At 35.1% G+C, this 20,156-nt stretch overlaps 1 protein-coding gene across 1 annotated transcript; it reads right to left on the reverse strand.

Annotated features, from left to right (window-relative positions):
- Nucleotides 1-4,013: 4,013 nt before the first annotated feature.
- LOC148619189 (WD repeat-containing protein on Y chromosome-like) lies at nt 4,014-9,448 on the reverse strand. Its single transcript, XM_088578826.1, has 2 exons — nt 5,897-9,448; nt 4,014-4,594 (listed from the first exon to the last, which is right to left on the reverse strand). The coding sequence occupies exons 1-2, from the start codon at nt 9,446-9,448 to the stop codon at nt 4,265-4,267; spliced, it is 3,882 nt and encodes a 1,293-aa protein (XP_088434952.1). The 3' UTR covers nt 4,014-4,264.
- Nucleotides 9,449-20,156: the final 10,708 nt, after the last annotated feature.

Below are 20,156 nucleotides of genomic sequence, written 5' to 3' on the forward strand. Positions count from 1 at the left end.
AATTCGTTTGCACCTCCAATTCGATCCACATATCCTTCGTCCCACATTTACTATTGGTTGGTTTAAACATATTTGTTAAGTACTTTACATATTTTAACATCAAGTCATAACAATAGAATAAAATGATATATAGCAAATTAATTACAGGACTCCGAAACAAGACTCAAACTCTTATATCAATCTGTCTCCTGGAATCATGAACAATAAATATTCTTGTAATACCAGAAATGACTTATATATAAATAATAAATATGCTTATAATACCAGAAATGACTTACAATCGGAAGAAGTTGAAACTATCTGGATTGAACTTTTGCTTCCAAAACCAAAGCTTATTCTAACTGGAACTGTTTATTGACCCCCAAACATGACAAACTTTATTGATAGATTTGAAAAAGTTATTTTTCAACTAAAATCTGACATAGAAACCTATATTTTGGGAGATTTTAACATTTGTATGAAAAACAAATCTAGAGCCTTATGTAAGAGTAATCAAGGGAACCAAGGTTATAGCGGTAATCAAAAGAATGTAATCCAGGGACAAAGACCATACATGGAAAACAGACATACACAACAAAGAACATATAGTAAGTAAAATCATACATACAAAGTAACAAAAGCAAATGAGCAACTCGGACTCCATTAAAAACTGTAAATCATTCACAAGTATGATGAAATTGTTTAGTTTTGAGCAGTTTATAGACGAGCCTACAAGAATCACTGAAAACAGTTCTTCTATTATTGATCTTATTATGTGTAATAAACCAGAAAATGTTTTGAAATCTGGGTCAGTCTGTATTGGTTTAAGTGACCACAACATAATTGGTATGATAATGTTGGACCTGCAAAAGGCTTTTGACACTGTCGACCATAATATATTATGTAGTAAACTTAAAGTTATGGGTATACAATCAAATCTTGCAAAAGAAAGTTGTTAGGTTTATTCTCGGCCTGGGATCCAGAACAAGCATAAATTTTGAAGAAGAAAAAATTGAGTGTCAATATGCTTTCGGTACCAGACAGAGTGAACCAACTTAGAATTAACCATGTTTTTAATATTTACCATGGTACTGCACCTGAATATTTGTGTGAAAATTTCAAAATGAATCAAGGAAATACAAGGGGTGCTTCAAATTTAAATTATAGTATACCTAATTGTAAATTATGTAGTAAAGATAGTTTCACATATCATGCTACACAAACTTGTAACAAATTACTACTTACTGTTAAAAATGTAACAAACAAAAATTCTTTCAAAACTGAAGTTAGACTCTTTATGGAGGAAGAAGCCAAAAGGAGAGAAGAAAATAAATTTATTTCTTTTTAACAATAAATTGTCACTTTTTAATATTATAAATTTGTATTTCCATAACTGTTAATATTTTAGCAAAAATGTGAAACGCTTCACGAGTAGAATCAAGTATTTTTTATGAATTCTTTTCTTTTTAAGGACCCATTGGAAATATGCCTTTTTTTATATATAAGTACGGCTTTATAGGCTATCCTTGAAAAGTTTCAAGGTTACATATAAATGTAAATTTTTATTCATGTAATGTCTTTGTCTGTGTACGTTTACGTCTATGTGTATATGTATACTGTATTTTATGATGTATTATATGTGCTTGACGTGTCTAAATAAATAAATAAATAAATAAATAACAGAATTGATATATAGCATAGTTTAAGGAAGTAGTGCTCTAGTACTCATAACGTGCATTTGGTGAGTAAAGTGCAAAGTGAAGAGGTTTATATTTAATACTCTTAAGTATTTACTCAGGTCATTGGCAATTTTCGGAATTATTCATAAGAAGTAATTGTGTAATTTAGGTTGCATATTTAAAGCGTTTTGAAAAAGTTTTAAACCTTAGTAATATTTCAATGTTATGCCATAGACCTGTAATAAATAGCTCTATTGTTATACTCATCCGACATCTCACCTGATCCAAAAAGGAGAGGATTTGAGGTCAAAAATACTAGTTTGCCAATTACTGTAATTTTTGAATCCATTTTCTGTAGGAAAATGCATGAAACAAACAAACAAAAAAAAGGAAACAAAACTAAACAAAAACAAACAAACAAAAAACATAGAAACAAACTAAACAAAAAAAAACACAGAAGACAACAAAAAATACATCAATTCGTGCGTGAAAGACATCTAGTACTTAGAAATAGAAAAGGATATGTATACCAATGTGACAATCATCCACCAATTACCAAGCAACAAGTAATTAAACCTCTATAGGTCACCCTACGGTCTTGAATGATGGGTAAAACATAGGCCAAGCAAGCTGTAAAAATGCCCCAAAACAAGTCAGTGAAATTTTTCATAAATGACGAAAATCGACTTAATCTAAATGTTAAAACGCATAACGAATAGAATAACGAAGAACATAAAAAACAGCGACAACCACTGGATTACAGGTTCCCGGCTTGGGATAGGCACATAAAGTATGTGGCGGGGTTAATCATGTTCGTAAGGGCTCATCCCTCCCTTAACCTGGGACAGTGGTAAGAAATATTAGGATTTAACTCGATATCGATGCAGAATACAAACATTTTAGCAAATAAGACGAAAGACGACAAGCTGTACCAACCTCGAAAGAGGACTCGCTTTTTCTGTAAGGTAGTTAAAAATCCAAAAACAACAGAAAGACTGTTGTTAACATTTGGTGCATCATTCATTTAGATCTAGATTTGCTCAGTTGGTCTTCAAAGACAGTACCTCAAGTGAAGTCACAATTAACTTGGACCCTATCATATTTTGTCATAAAGATCATTCGATCTAATGAAAGGTTTTGTTTATCATCTATTTTGGTTTTCAAGTTACAAGCAAGTAAAACAACTAAAATACCACCATTATTTATTTTTGAGTTGTCATATACCTTGTACTCCAGTAGTAAGAATAATTTCATCCGTCAAAAGTTATATCTATTATGATTATAAAGTAAAAAGCTAGAATTCACAAAAGATATTTTTGGCCTTTCAAGTGCAACAACGCTACCAATGAGAAATGGTACAATACTTATCACGCAAAGTGATGACAGAAGAGATGGTGCTTGTGAGATAAAACAATAACAACGATGCATTTCATAGGTTTCATTATCCTGTCAAAATATTTTGTAGAATAAAATGAATGTTCAGCTAGATCATACCAATTATTTCTTGCAGATAAATGTTCCTAATTTTTCTCAAAGATGACATTGAATTAACATACTTTAGAATTTAAATATGAAAAACATAGGTCACCGAACTTTATTTAGAGATCTAATTGGGCCTAATTAAAGCCAGTATTTTACTATATTTTATATTAAATCTGTAGGGAATTTTGAATATTTTGCAAACTTGTACATAAAATTTCTTCTAACTTTATATAAAGAACACTTAACTGACATTCTTTCATATGTCAAAACGATAACTGTGAGTCAACGAACCCATTTTCTTGCAGAATTAAAAAATAAACCAAAATAGAATATGTTCCTGCCAATAATCTCCCCTTTGAAACAAAATTCCCGCCAATTTTCACTAAGCTGGGCCTTTTAAAATAATGTTTTCAATTTCACCATTCTAATTTATATGTACAAAATTTGAAATGATACAAATATATTATCTTACACAATTTCAAAACAATATTGGTGTATAGTAAATATATTTGCAAGATGACAGAAAACATGCTCCGGGTAATAGGTAGATAAATTGTTTTGATCACTGTTCTGACATTTGTTTCTGTTTCCTAATATTTGATTCCCTTCAGGTGCAACTTCTATGGTTTCACAGGAATAAAATACATAAGAGAATATATAATGGTGATATCAGTGGTTTATGATTCGTTGGTAAATTAACGTGTGATTGTTTTGTTTTGTTTTGTTTTGTTTTGTGTGTATGTACGTGTGTGTGTTTTTGCTTTTGTTTTGTTTTTTATCATTCCTCTTTAGAAAACGACTGCACATGTACATGTATTTACGAATTTCATATCAAATGTTTTGTTCTACTACAAACAAAGAAAATGTAACACATTTACATTTAGATATATATTTCATACAATGTTTTAAACATCAGATTAAATGTTACATGAATAAAAAAAATGGGTTTAACGTCAATTATGTTCACAGGAATGAAATTAAAACCTCACAAAACAGTTAAATCTATACGGTCTAGAGCCATTACATGTCACCACGTTTCGCCGTCACACTATATCATCGTGGTCGAGCCATGTCATTTATTACCAGCTCACTTAATTCACCACGTAAAGGCGCGTCTCGGTCAGTTAATTTGTAGGACTCTCCAGGACTATTTCAACACCCTCCTTCTCTTCTTTCGCACCGGCAACATTTGAATCGGCTTTGACCTGCATCTTCTTCTTTAAACGTTTTATCCTCCCCGTTTGAATCTTGCCTTTTGGCAGTGTTTGCCTCTCTGTTATCTTGTTAAACAACCCTAGAATTGTCGGTCCCTTTTCTTGTTTTCGAGGTTCTCCTTTCAAGCGCATTGATACGCTTCCTCCGTAGTATTTTTGACGAATGTTGTCTAATCCGGGATCTTGTGCGGGATCATCTAAGCTCAACTCCGAAAACGGTAAACAGTGGTAAACACCAACCTATGTAAGTGATATGATAAGATTGACTATTAGATGTAAATGCAATACTAGCTATATTTGATTTCATTTTAGTTTTCCATGCGACGCAAAATTATTGTTTATGAGCTTAGCTCAATCTTTTTTTTTTCTTTTTTTTTAATTTAATATTTAAAAAAAATTTATTTGCAATTTGTACGTTTGTTTGTCAAAACAAAAGAGCAGAAAAAAAGTTTTTGATTTGTGTAGTATGAAAAAGTATATTGATGTAATTACTACCTTACCCAAAAGAAAACTCAAATATACTGGTAACTTAGTGGCGTTCGAAAAAAAACTGTATCGAAATTTTAAAATTGCGTTCGAAAAAAAAACAATCGAAAATTGCGTGCCATGTGTTATTTTCTTGAAAGAAATGTAGAAACTTAAAAAGAACAAAATTTTACTGCGTCGGTTATATTTTTTATAAGATAGTACTTGTTTTTAAATATCTCAATGACATAATATAAATATACTGTTTCAGGCGTAGAAAAAATTAAGTTAGTGGCTTCTCCTTTATAAATCTTGATACATCACCAAAAAGTAAAATCTTTTTATTAAACAATAGGCTTATATCATTTGATAAAAAACCAGGAGTTTATACCTTCAAGAAAACTTTGTACAACTTCACAATTCCAAAATAAAGGTCATCACCATAAAATGTACAAGCTGGGCTGTCTAAAATTTTAATCTTGCATACAAATTTATTTCTAGTTATAATTCTATATTAACTTATTCTTATCCTATCAATGATAATCAATGTGAAGTTTTGGCACAAATGAGAAGTCATTATGTAGCTTTGCTTGAAACAATATATTTAAGTGCATCTCAAAGCTTGTTGAAAGTGCTATTCATGTTACAAACAAGTGGCTCACCAATTATGTAAAAGTCCAACATTTTCTTTGATTGTAGATGAACATATTCAATTTGTACGTGTTTAAACGCGGATATATATTAGTCAGACTACATATTTGATAGTAGAGGAAGCCCTCGTGATACACGTTTTCGTGTAAAGATCGTTTTAACTTGTTGATATGTGTTACTCAATTTCAAATTACCCAATGTGTATACAAATATATACTGAACTAAATAAAAAAAATATTCACACATTTTGTGCTTTTAACATAACAATTAACAAATAACTATTCACATGCAAACCTACTAAAGCAGTGCTAGAGGTTGTCAGGCAAGCTTTTTTCTGACTAAGTGCCATCTAACGGAATTCCAACCGATTACATTGTAGGAGTAATGCAAACCACAAAAAGTTAACAGTAAATTCTTTATACATACCGAAGAGTTGATTTCCACAAATTTATCTATCGCTGGTGGCATTTTATGTCGCATCGTCTTTTTGTATGACTTCCCTAAGATTTCACTACTACCAGTTTTCTTTGTCCTTGGGCGTCTCGTTGCCGAACTGGGAGTTATCCTTCCGTCACTTTTTGGAGAGGCTACCAGTCTGTCTCTAGTATGTTCTGGCCCGAGACTTGATGTGTCATCTAAACCATCTGGTCCATCGACTTCTTCTTCCTCCTCGACTGCTGTGGTAAGGCGATTAAAGGTAACGGCTGCATCGACAGCAAGCTTCCACAAGCCGGACTGTCCTTGGTGCAGTACTTTTAGAGTTCGTGCCGATCCTATTCGACGTAAATCGGTAGGCGCCCGTATTTGAGCGGTTGGTGCACGGGGAAGTAATTTTGGTAATTGTTTCCATGGTTCACCGAAAGTTCCAATGTATAGCCCACATATGGTCCAAACACGCACTGAACAATCACTACTAGCAGTTATTATATACTTGTAATTATCAACGAATTCGATTTTGTTGATAATTTTCATATGACCTCGAAATGAATTTACTAACAACGGCCATTTAAGTGTAATTTTTGGCATAGAAGCTGCCGGTGGTGGACGACTGTCGATGTAAGGAGGCATCTTCTCCGTAGATAAGAACGATTGTGGTGGATCTGGGGATTCGTACGAAAATCGGACAAAAGTAAACGTTTTATTGAGATGAAGCCATCGTCTAACTCTTTGTGGTGGTGACAACGCATAATGGGTACAATACTCAGAAATGTCCCAAGTTTTGATGTAGCCTTTACTGTCAGCAGTGAAGAGAAGCTCATTTTTCTGATCCGTGCACATCGTGTGGACGCTTTCACCAACCTTATGAGCGGCATTAAATTGTCCTAAAAGTCCCCCTTCATGATGGATAGACCAAGCGCGTACCCAACCTTCGGCTCCGCTAGTAAGCATAACAGCTGTTTTACCACTCTCTCGGTCGCGTGATTCAAGAAAAAGAATGCATTCTACTGCTGATTCATAAAGCTTACACAATTCATCGTACTCCTCTCGTCTGCTTGCTTCTACATTGTGTGTTATGGTTTGCTCTGGATCTGTAACTTCACCGGAATCTTCCACCTGGACAGGTGATTGTGATTGAAAGAGTGGTAATAACGGATGTTCTACTTCTACATCAGATAACTGATTGATTTTCCGCGACCATTTATTTTCTTTTAGCAGTACGTTCTCCTTTACCCGATTAAGCATTTCCTTGTTTTGGCGTAAGACACTCAATTTTCTTGTTTTCATTTTCATTAATTCTTCAGTAGCCAGCTTTTCGAATGCCGAGAATTGGTCTTCATTTTCTGGATCGTCAGAACCGACCTCTTCGCATGTTTTTTGTTCTTCTGTCCTTTCTCTTTTTTTACCTAGGGCATGAATACTTTTACTGGCATTGAGAGTACAATATGCTTGTCCCGTATCACGTGACCATACTACTATGTCTCCATCATAAGACGCAGTCGCAGTGATACCCGGATCCAATTGCGCCATACAAAGAATATCTTCCTTGTGCTTCTGCTTCCAATCCTTTCTATAATCTTCATCTCCACCATCGATGTAGACGTGAACTAGCCGTGACCACCCGGTGACGAAAATGTGATGGCGAGACCCACAAACACCGGAAACCTCATACCCATTTGGCACATTAAAGGTCTGTAGACAGTTTCCGTTATTGAAGTTCCACACTTTGACGCTTCCATCTCTAGCACCAGATATAACACGCCTCTGTGGACCATCAAAAGTCATCGTTGTTATTTCCACTGGGACTTCCACACCTTTTTCGTACCTGACGTGTGCATTTACAGTTTGAATGACTTTAATGCCACTCTTCAAATCCCATACACTGATGACCGAATCAAGGCATGCACTTACAACTAAATTGAAAGTTTTGTTGTAGAGTGCTGTCACAACCGGTTTGTTATGAGAGATAACTTCGGCTACATGTTCTTCTTCGCTTGTTTTCTGCAGTAACCCAATCTGGTTAGTAGCAAACAAGAGTGTTTTGAGTGCAGGATTGAAATAGATAGCAGTGAGAGGATTGGTGCCTAGCCTGATCATCCTTCCACTCATTTGCTGGAGACAGGTCTGGTCTTTCAGATCGTGTATGCGAAGGTTCTTGCCTTTATCGACGCTTATGACCTGATTTCGATCTGAATCGATGACGACTTGACTGACTGGTTTCACGTGACCTTTTATAACAAATATCGGTTTGCTGTTAACGTACGGGTTGTATACCCTGACCCAGTAATCCATACCGCCAGTTACGATAATGTTGTTCTCTGGACAGTAATCAAAACAAAGGATTCCCTTGTTAACTTTGAAGACGGTGTTTGTTTTCTTTTTTTGGAACTGATACATACAGAGAGAATCATTAGTATTCTGACAACAAGAAACGCATGCAGATAAGTCTGGAAGGTACTTGACTTGCAACACCCAATCAGAATGTATTCTATTAAAGCGATATCCTTTTGCTCCTTTGTAGAACCCTCTTATTACTTCAGGCACACTGACTTGTTTGTATGCATTCTTTTTAGGACCATAAGAGCCAAACAGCCCTCCTTGGAGACACTGGCTGAATGCAATAACATAGACACTTCCCGACGTATCTCCCCAAACTAGGATGGAGTGATTGAGGTCGTGCACATCAACCCAGTAGCTCATACATGTTATACAATCGTCGAATCCTGTCAAATAGTACCGTTTAAGGAAATTAATTGTTCCTTGTATGTCATAAATAGTAATGTCTCTGTCTGTCGAAGCAATAGCGACCATTCCGACGTTGAACAAACATGCCATATCTACTAACCATGGCTGCGTTGCTCGATCGTTGAAATCTGACGACACATTATAAGTGTTCAGGTGTTTCATTTTCACATTCCATGTTGACAAAATGCCATCTTTACTTAAAGAAAAGTATCTTCCAGATGTGTAATCAAAGTGATTTTGGCCACCACGTTTATGCATGCTAGGATAAAAGTCAATTGATACGACAGCGTCTCTGTGTCGACATGGAATTACCGCAGCTTCCGCTGGGAATGGATCAACGCGCATCATCTCTATCATACGCGACTTTCCCTGGTATTCGAGTAGATTGTAAGTAACATATTCCTCCCAGTCGACATGCTCGTCACAGTTAGCATCAACTTTCATAAAAAGTAACTCGATTTCATCGTCTGTCATATTGTGTCCAACAGTTTTTCTCATAGCAACTTTGAATTCGTCGATATCTAAACCCTCTTCGGTAGCAGCAAATATTTCTTGCAGCTGCTGATATCTATCTTCTGTTGCTATTTTATCTGGATCAAAATCAGCAACTTTTTCTCTTTTTGCAGTTCTACGTCTTCCATTGCTGGATTCGATTCCAGGTATAGTTTTGCTTGTCGATTTGTTTGACTTCACATTGTGATTTATTGTCGGTAATGTTATCGCAGACCTCGACTTTTCTGGTCCATTCAGATGATATGATGACGATGAGTGAGCCGCAGCAGGTACTGTTAACATTCTAAAATTATTACCTTAATTATTACTTGAGGTTTGTAACTTCCATATTGTTACTCCGGAAGTGGACGTGACGTTATGAAAATGACGGGAAAGTGAATTCAAAAACTTCGTGGGCTTTATAGCTGAACAGGGAACACATCGAATGCATGGTCAAGCGTCAAAGTTAAAATAAAAATCATTCCTTCATTCATTTTAAAGGATAGTGACCATTTGATCCTTGTTGAGAGTTCTCTTGGCAATTAAGGTCTTCTTACATTATAAAGAAATGAGTAAATCGACTACACACATTTTGAAAAAATAGAGATATCTGTCAATAACCTATGTGATAAATGGATGACATTCCGTTACGAACTATATTTTAAAACGAATAGATGCAAGGAGTAAACTGCAGTCAAAACTATTTTTTCACAACGAAGAATTATCGTAAACGGAAATACGCAACGATCATCAAAATAATGTAAATGTAATATCGAGAAAAAATACCAAAGCGTAAATAATAAGACAGTTCAGAGACACCAAAATCCAAGTGTATGGCATAAACGTGAAAATGAGAATCAGAAGGCGATTTACATACACAATCTATCGTTCAGAAAGTCAAACTGAAGATAAGGTAAACAAGACAACACATACATACACACAACACACAAAATACAGCACTCCGGCAAAACCTGGGAGTGACAGCGGGTGTTCCGGTCGGGTAAGCAAGCATGTCGTGCTCCATCAGCAGCACCCGTCACATTGCTGATTTGTGGAATCCTGTAAAAGTCTGGCTACAATAATGTAGCTTTTCGACACACACTGTCAAAGCGGGGTCACAAAGAGGTCCACCATATACCCTTCCGTACTAAGTATGAGATAGCAGACGAGCATGCGTGGAGCGTGCTCGATATACACTCCCGCGAGGAAACTTCTTTTGTTTTACCCAAGCCCTACCTCGCGGAAGTGTATATTGAGTATGCTCATCAACTTAACACAAACGGTCTATAAATTTCATTATCTGTTCAATTGTACTTATTCTCTTCAAGAAAGATGTAGATTCTTGTCAAAATACATAATAGTGATGTCTTTATTCAAATGATATTACCTTCCTGTTGCGTTCATTCATTATGTTCAACATTGTTCATAATTGTATATATGTTTATTTTGTACTACTATGCTCCATGTGGAGCCTCTTAGTGAAATAAAAAAAGTTTCAACAAAGGAACAACTCAAGGTACAATTTTTTTAAAAACATATTTGTGATTTCATCCGATTTAACGTTAATGCAAACGATCTAATTAAGTCTTGAAATTGACGACAGTACTACTTTCTTAGTAATAATACATAGTGGCGGATTTACCGGGGGATCTAAGGGGCTACCCCCAACCCGCGTCTCTTAAAAATAAGTCATAACCATAAAATTAAATTAGTCTCATATAACTTAGTTTTATCTCATACAACTTCGGGTGAAACCAGTTAACACCCGGTGTGTTTATATCTGATCAAATATGTCACCCTACCCCTTGGAATGTTTGTGACTACTGAAGCGAGTGTTTCGATACAAGTACATGTACCTTATGAACAGATAAATGTCCAATGTGTAGGTAAAACCTTTAAGGATTATTGATACAGGTGTGGGTTAATTAATGGCTGCTATCTAACGGAACTATAAAGTGACTCATATGTAATGTAACATTATCTTCAAGGATACAATGTATAAAAACATGACAATTGTCTGAAAAATTATTTGAATTTGGATAGTAAGAGTTTTCTTACAATAAGAGTACCATACCATGTTAAAGACAGGGTCCCATCGTAGATTTGTTTTGGTCAAAGACAGTTTGGGCATTGTATAACAGAATCTGAAGTAGCCTTTCTGTTAGAATTCTTATAATTAATATACTTTGGCAGTGGTGGATCCAGAGGGGGTGCAACTGGTTTGTATTTAATTAGGAAAAGGGGTAATGTTCCAAAAGATTAATCAGGTAATCAATAATACTGAATAGTTTATGAAATATATATATAGCACTGAAAAATATTAGTTGATGTGTGAAATGTGTTTAATGATACTAGTATGCCATGCATATTGAAGAAATATATTTCAGTTGGACAAGACTATACCAGGTAGATCATATTGAGCTAATATTGCGAAGGCTTGTGTGATTTCTTATTAGAAGGTTTACTTGTAAGCTTAATGTATAGGTATGTTTCCATTCATAAGGTTTTCTGCTTCATACTTCAATAACATCATAATGGTTGTAAGAAGCCCCGGTCAAGCTGAAAAAAAGTCCTAACATGTTAAAGTTGAATCTTATGAGCTACCGGTACCTCCTGTAGATATATTATTATGTATTAAAGCAATGTTTCTCAACAAGCAATGATATTTCTTTTTATTTTGTGACCATAAAAACAAACCTCATTAACACCCCAGAAGCAAACAATAGCTTCGATCAACAGAGATTAAAAAAACATATCTCAATGCCTATATTCAACTCATAATTATGCATACTGGATGAAATTTGGAATAATCTGAGAAAAAAATCAACAAAGGCACATACCGGTTTGAAGGAACACTTCTTATCTTATTTAATGAGACAAGACCTTAAAAATATTAACTTTAAAATATTGTTATTTTTTTTACAAAAGACAAAAGATTTACATAGTGTGGTTGATATGAACCTTTTTCAGTCCTTTCTTGTCAATTATATCAGTCTAATTTTTATAAGGGTGAATGTTTAAAAATAAAGACGTTTTAAGTTCACCTGTCTTAAGGCCATGTGAGCTATTGCCATCACTTGCTGTCCGCCGTCGTCGTTGTTGTTTACAATTTTTCAAAACTCTTCTCCTCTGACACTACGTGACCAATTGGAACCAAACTTGGTATGAATGTTCCTTGGGGGTATCCTGCATAGAATTGATGTGGGGATTTTTGATCATTTGAAAAACATGGCTGTCGTTACTTAAAATAGAACATAGGGGATCAGACAGTAATTTTTCGCATATGTCTCCAAAACCGTTAGGTTTGGCTAAATTCTGACGGGATAAAATTGTTCAGCATGATGAGATCTATCTGCTGTCCAATTTTCGTATGCATCCGTTTGGCGATGTTGGAGTTACTGCCCCTTTTCCATGTTGTTTTTCTATTTTTAATGTTATTTCTTTCAAAACTCTTCTCCTTTGACACTACTTGACCAATTGAAATCGAACTTGGTATGAATGTTCATTGGGGTATCCTGCATAGAACTGATGTGGGGATTTTTGATCCGTTGAAAAACATGGCCGCCATTACTAAAAATGGAACATAGGGTCAGACAGTAGTTTTTCGCATATATCTCAAAAACCGTTAGGTTTAGCCAAATTCTGGCCTGGTCAAAGTGTTCAGCATGATGAGATTTATCTGTGGACAAAGTTTTAATCTATGAAGCCATGTTGGAGCTGTTGCCCTTTTTCAACGTTTTTTTTGCTATTTTTAATTTTATTTCTTTCAAAAATCTTCTCTGATACTACTTGACCAATTGGAACCAAACTTGGTATGAATGTTCCTTTGGGTATCCTGCATAGAACTGATGTGGGGATTTTTAATCGGTCGAAAAATATGGCTGTTGTAACTAAAATAGAACATAGGGATCAGACAGTAGTTTCCGCATTTATCTCCAAAACCATTAGGTTTAGCCAAACTATTTCAATTGCTGAAATGATCCTTATTATAAGGCATTCAAAAGCCATGAGGGATCAAAGTTGTCAGATGACTCCTTGCAAGAGTTATTGTCCTTGAAAGATGAAAAATGATCTTTTTCTTTTACAGTTTTCGGCCAATATCTTGAAAATTATAATAGCTAGAAAGAAACTTTCAATTGCTGAAATGATTCTTATGATAATTCTTGAGTCAATATTGTTGGAAAATTCCTTGTTAAGTTCATTGCCCTTGAAAGACAAACTTGAACTAGGTGAGCGATTCAGGCTCCTATATATATATATATATATGGTGTCTTGATATGATGCGATTTGTTGATAACATCCAACTATCTATAGTAACCATAAAAATAGTTTTTTTAAATTGATGGAAGGTACAAAGCTAACTTAGTAGGTGGGCTGTACCCCTCTCTCCCCGGTCCATTCAACCCATCACTCAATATGATTTCATGTACTCTTATTCCTTCTATTTACGAATCAATTTGTCGCCAAAAAATTAATTTAAGCATTTTTATTCATTCTTTGGTCACTTTTTATACATCTTTGAAGCAAAAATTTATGCGTATTAAAAGTGATTTATTTGATATTTTCTGTTTATTTCCATGCCCTTTTACATGATTCGTTCCGATTTTGTAACGTCTCAAATGTATCTTTTCGATAGATTTATTACGACAAAAAATTTACTCTTACCTCCAGAATAAAAGTTCTCAGTATCAAATACACTGCTCATTCATAACATATGAACTCAGTAAAACTTATATTTTGGAAACTTATAAGTAAGATCATGATGTATCCAAGAAATCTGCCCAATTCTGGCGCTTAGTTTTTCGTATTGGGGTTACAAATATTACAAAATCGTAGAAGGATTTTCAAAATTTCATATTTTCCTCTATTTCATTTTTTGGGTTTTTGATTTATCAAAATACTTAGTCGCCGGTCATGCTTGGAACTTCCCTACTCTTTCTGAACACTACACAAAAATCAAGTCTAAATGTAGTTCCTTTTATATCATTCAATACATCTTTTATAAACTGAGAATATGTATGGTTATCTTTTCTAAGAGAAAACATGTTTAATAAAAGTACAAATTATCTTACATGTATTATGACATATAAATGCCGACTTTCAAAAGTCAATTACTTTTATTAGAGTTATCTTCCTTTCAATTTGATCGATATTTTGTGACGTCATTCATTGCTTTCCTGGCGGTTGAAGCTGTCGGAAAATAGTTTGGAGTGAGAATTTACCAAGACGTTACTGGCATTTTGCCAATGATCACTCTGCAACCCAATTGACTTTAAAAAGGATAAATACAGCAGTTAATTAAAATAGTTATGGAAAAAAATCGGCTTGGTTTTGTAATTGGTCATCGCAATATCAGGGAAAAAGAGCGCACTTTAAATAGGCATGATGGTACCCACTTGTCCGACGTGGGAAATGATATATATTTTGCAGAATATTCAGGCGGCTCTAAGAGTCATTTGTAAGTTCGTGAAAAAGACTTTTTTTCTGAATAAGTATAAGATATGAGTTAAAATGTCTGAATTGGTTTTAATGTCTTCTAGAAAAGCAGAGGACGCTTACCCTACCGGTGCACTTGGTCCATGCTCCCAGTTTTTAGTGGAGTCCGAGTTGCTCATTTGCTTTTGTTACTTTGTATGTATGATTTTAGTTACTGTATGTTCTTTGTTGTGTATGTCTGTTTTCCATGTCGGGTCTTTGTCCCTGGATTACATTCTTTTGAATACCACTATAACCTTGGTTTCCTTGATTACTCTTTCCAGGTGTTCCTCTTGTCCGTAATATTTTATTGTTTTTCTCGGGCGTGAGGATGTATAGACATGCTCAAGTGGCGGGAGCTGACAAGATGAAAACAGGAGTTATAACCCTAGATTACTTCAATGGATCATATTTTACACCATCCAGTGGTACCACAACATGGTGGGGAGAATTTAGGCGAGGCTTCCTCTTGTTACCAAGATAGCCGGTTCATTACTGTTACCTGTTCTGAATTCATATCGTGTACCCTTCAAACGGGGTATGGGAGAAAAGCTTGAAAAATGTGGTCCAGTGAAGTCGTGGGTTGTCACCCCAGTTCTTTCTGTAGGGCAACACAGAAGAATTTGTTCTACTGTTACCAGTTGAACACCTACCAGCCCTTTGATTCTTGGGGGTTTGTAAAATTTGTCATCTTGTCAGTTCCCGCCTTAATTATATTTCTGCGGCCAATGTCGTCTTGCATTTATTTGGGTCCTTTATTAAGTTTCTGGCAATAATTCATCTCCATAATATTCTATTATTTCTCCAAATAAAATTAAGATCTAGTCTTCAAATGAGAGATGGTTTGAGAGACTCCTTTTTGGATGTTTAGTACTAGGTTATAATTTGCGGAATGAAGTTCTTGCAGTAATGTGCCAAGACGCATTAAATGTGCTAAGCATGTTCCATTTAATATAATTATCAGTCAAAATATCCTTCCTATCATCAATATTTTATGACTAATAAACAGGAAGTGGAGAGCAGTCATTCAACCAAGGAAAATTTGACTGGAACATTCAACTTGATAATAAGTGTCTTTTTTAAAAAAATATTAGTATGTTGATCAAGGATTATTTTCTTAAGCTAAAGGTAGTTCCATTTAAGTATAATTACAGTGTAGAATAATACTCTGTTGAAATACTTTTGAATGTGAATCCAAATTAACTTTGGTGAAACAGAACAAAATTTGTAAATGCGTGTGATGTTGGATACTGTATTACTATCGATAACAGTTTTTACTTAAGAAATCGTTAGTTCAGTTTGTACACAATAGGCAAATCAGTTCTAAATAATATGGGAACTGCTAGTGTATGATTATAGTTTTATTTTTACATCATGTAATCTTTCATATTTTGTCAATGCTACAATTTTCACTTAAATAAAAAACATTGCTAACAGCACTTTTATTTTAATGAAGTACACCAAACAAGCCTTTTACATTTACACAGTATCTTAGCTTTCAATTGAGTCCACGTAATAAGTATTCGAACTACGTCAAGTCCGTTTTAGTGCAAAAATTGCCCACTTCATGTCCGGATAATAACTTGATTATGAGTGTATGTATCTATTGTTATTATACCACAAGGTGTTATACTACAAAAGGAATTTCGTGACGTCCGGACAAAGACTTTAGTATAAGGGAATGAATTTCTTTAAAATGGTACCATTGCGGACCATACTACCAAAGGGGGTCGTTCATTGGTTTTGGGAGTATTACTTGAATCGTTTATAAATTAGTGACAAAAAGACATGTCCATGATGTCCAGGCAATAACTTGATTAACTGTGTATGGATCCCTTTGAAGAAGGCTTGGTTTGATTTTTTTGGTGTTTTGACTGGAAGTGATAAGTTCTGACTATGAATTTGTTAAAAGAGCACCAGAAGTATCAATTGTGATAGTACTAAACAGAAAATATCAAATAAGCATTTTTTGAATGAAGCATAAATACCGAAAAATATATCAATTTAAGGGATTTGTGGGGTAAGGGTAAATAATTTTGGTTACCTAATGGTAAAATATGCGGAATTTTTGTAAAACAACACATTATAACAACTGTCACTCTGGCATTTAAATGCGTTGTGGTTGATTTCTTTTAGATGGGTTTTCAATTCATCGTGGGGTAAAGTAGTATGTAATGTTGAAAAGTCTAAACTTTTAATTGAATTAACTTCAGCGAGATAGCGAGATTTAAGATTAACTAAGAGATCTTTAGAGTTTTGGAGAATTCACATATGGTTAATACCACTATTCGATCAAGCAGTTTCGCACTTGTTTGTCCTTCCTTCATGGCGAAAAAAAATCTTGGTCAGAAGTACATACAACTATTTTGTTGAATAACTATACGCTCCTGCTATATACCTTTGTAAGGATCAACATGAAGTTTTGGAATCCTATACAAATAAGAATAGAGTCGTCACATTATATATATATATATTCCCGCGGAGGGAAGGAGCAGTGTAGCGAATATAGTCGTCACATTCTGAGACGTTTGTATAATATTGATTTGTGTGACATGCATCATTAATTTGATCCTCTATCCTACATAATAATACCTAAATGAACTGTCCCGTACTACCATACATTGTGTACTAAGTTACAGCCCTAGATTAATCCTACGAGGAGGAATGACCCGGCAAGCGAAAGCTATATTTTTATATAGCCTAGCTGGCCGAGTAGTCTATGGCGCTGGACTTAGTGTAGGCGGTGTTGCCATAGATGTCACAGCGGTACGAATTCGAGTCCAGCGGAAGGAACGACCAAAAATTTTAATCGCAAATTTGTCAGTTCTAACATCGTTGGGAATTTTTCAGACCTTTCTATATATAATATAGAATGTTATATATATATACTAAGTCCTCGGAAGTGGTTTCCCTTTCCCTTTTTTTGCTGGGGACCATGGAATCGATTACCAGCCAATACTGTTGTGAAGTTTGTCGAATGCACCGTGCTCTTTTTGTCCCCAAGTGAAAAAAAAACGATGATATATTGAGAAATAGCTAGTTTAGCTAAGGGATGTCGCCAGAACAATATGTAGACTCTTAAGGCAGGGAAAGTGTAGCTTTGTTAGTTGAATACTCGTTTCGCTTATGTTTTCCGTATAGCACTGTGAAATTTGTCATTCACCGTTACAAAGAAAATGAGGCAAATTGGTTTTTTGATGAATGTTAGTTTTAATATTTTTTTCTGTTTACATTTAATTTCCAAGGACTGTATAATACTTTTAGGCCACAATTAGTCCTCCAATCTTATGATTTATGCCTGTCGGCTCTTGCAAAGATCATGGGTAACCTACAAATGCCCTCTTTCTTCATCGGTTTTGGACACTGTGAACAAGCGCACTCCAAGTATAGTCTATCTGCCTTATCTCAATTTCTAATGAAACAATCCAGGTTTTTGGGTTCTGGACCCGGATAGTTTTCTCTGTGGATTCCATTGAAGGGAATGTCTTGTGATTTTATCTAGGACTCTTTTACGGTATGTCCTATCCAGGTGGACTTTCCTTTTCGGTTCTGCTTTGAAGGTGGAAGTTATTTCGAGTCTTGCCAGAAAATTTGCTGCATGTATTACTGTTTTTCTCAGACATCGGTTGATAATGATTGTATCATTATTGATTTAGGTAAATGATAATGATTGAATTTATTGACTTAGGTAAAAGAGGCCTGTTCTTGGTTGATGTTTAAATCTCTCTTGCATTCCATTTCTTCTTTAACATCTTGAAGCTGTTCTGGGTTTCTCTGTATTCACTTTGGTGTCCCTATTTGTGTCTCCTAGTGTATCAACGATAATTCCTAGATAAGCGAATTTCATTTACCTCATCCAGTACACCACTTCTTACAAAGTGGGTTCGATTAATTCATTTGCACATCTGCTGCTGCCGATTTTGGAACATTGCTGTTTGATCCTGCATCTGGCTGTGTTTGTGTTATGCCCTCAGGAGATTTCTTCATTGCACAATCAATGGTAATCGAAAAGAAGAAAGGTGATAAATGATGCTGCCCTGTATATCTCCTGTGAGGATCTGACATTTTTGTTGCATCTCTTTCATGCAATACTCGGCACGCCATTCTATCACTGGTGGCTTTCACATTAGAGATGATGTGCTTGTCTGGTACCTTATAGTGCCTGGTGATTTTACACAGCGAGTCTCTGTCTACACTGTTGAAACCAACTTCTCGAAGCTTGTTGGTAATGTTGATGGCCCCCTGATGCCTTTATTCACTCAAGCTATATAGGTTAAAGATAGCAGCATGATACCCATGTAGTTCTTTCAAAGTCTGAGGTTCCCATTCTTTGGTACTTTATGATAAAGCCTTTTTTCCTGTCAACTGGTATTTCTTCGTCCTGCCAAATCTGTTGTAATAAAGGAATGCGGATCTTCACTGATATTTCGAGTGCTGATTTCAATAATTTTGTTGCAGGTATACAATCTGATCCTCTATAACGTCCATTTGTCGGTGGATCTTGGAAGATGTTAAAAACTTGTTTTGATTATGGGATCTCAACATACCTTTCTGGAAAAGTGTTTTTTCTAAAGTTCCTCAAAGAGTTGGCATTCTTTCCGTCCGTTTATTTTCTTTTTCTTTTCTTTTTCTTTTTGTTTTTTTTTTTTTTTGTTTTTGTTCCTCGACTGTTGTTTGGATGTAACCACTTTAATCTCTCATCGGTTTTCTGTGACCATTTTCTTTCTATATATCAGTCTAGTGATGTTGTAAAGCTCTTTCATGTTGCGATGTTATGCTGAACTTTCTGACTCATTCATAAGATCTTCAAAATATGTATTTTATCCACTCACACGACGCTTAACTTCCTAATGCTTTGTCTTGTACTCTTCACGTAGTGAAGTTTTTATCTTGCAGGGACACCTAGCAACTTTCATGTATGCCATCTAATATTGTTTGCTTTGCCCTTGGGTTGATTTTCTTTTTCTTCCATCCAACGTTCCCATCCAAAGATGTTATGAATGCCTCCTTGGCAATATTCCGTTTGACCTCGATTGAACTATCGCTATTTGCTCTGCCATCACGCACAATCTTCCGTTTATAATTCTGTTTAGTAATCTTATGTTTAAGAGATTCCACATTGTATTTCTGTCTCGCTCTAGTACCAGTATTGTCATGTTTTAAGTTTACTAAAATGGTGGTTTGAAACAGAATCTGCTACACACTTTACGCTTGATATTGTGTCGATGCAGATATTGTCAATTTGGTTGTTGGTTACCTTGTCTGAAAATACCCATGCCGTTTCATGGCTCTCTTTGCAATAATTGTATACCAATTACTAAGCTGTTGCTTGAACAGAAATCTGTCAGACGTTATCCATTTTATTCATAGCGATAATTTTACTCCTTTGATGGCACATTATTATCAATTTTTTAACTTTCAACTTTACCATTAAAATCACCTATCAGAAGTACAACCTTGTTCTCTCGATACATACTATATCATATTTATTCATGTAAACCCATGCGTGCAGTAGTCAAAAGACTATTATAAGGTG

The sequence above is a fragment of the Perna viridis genome, chromosome 4 (genome assembly GCF_037379345.1).
Source record: "Perna viridis isolate PV_CMFRI_1.1 ecotype Kerala chromosome 4, ASM3737934v1, whole genome shotgun sequence".
Lineage (NCBI taxonomy): Eukaryota > Metazoa > Mollusca > Bivalvia > Mytilida > Mytilidae > Perna > Perna viridis.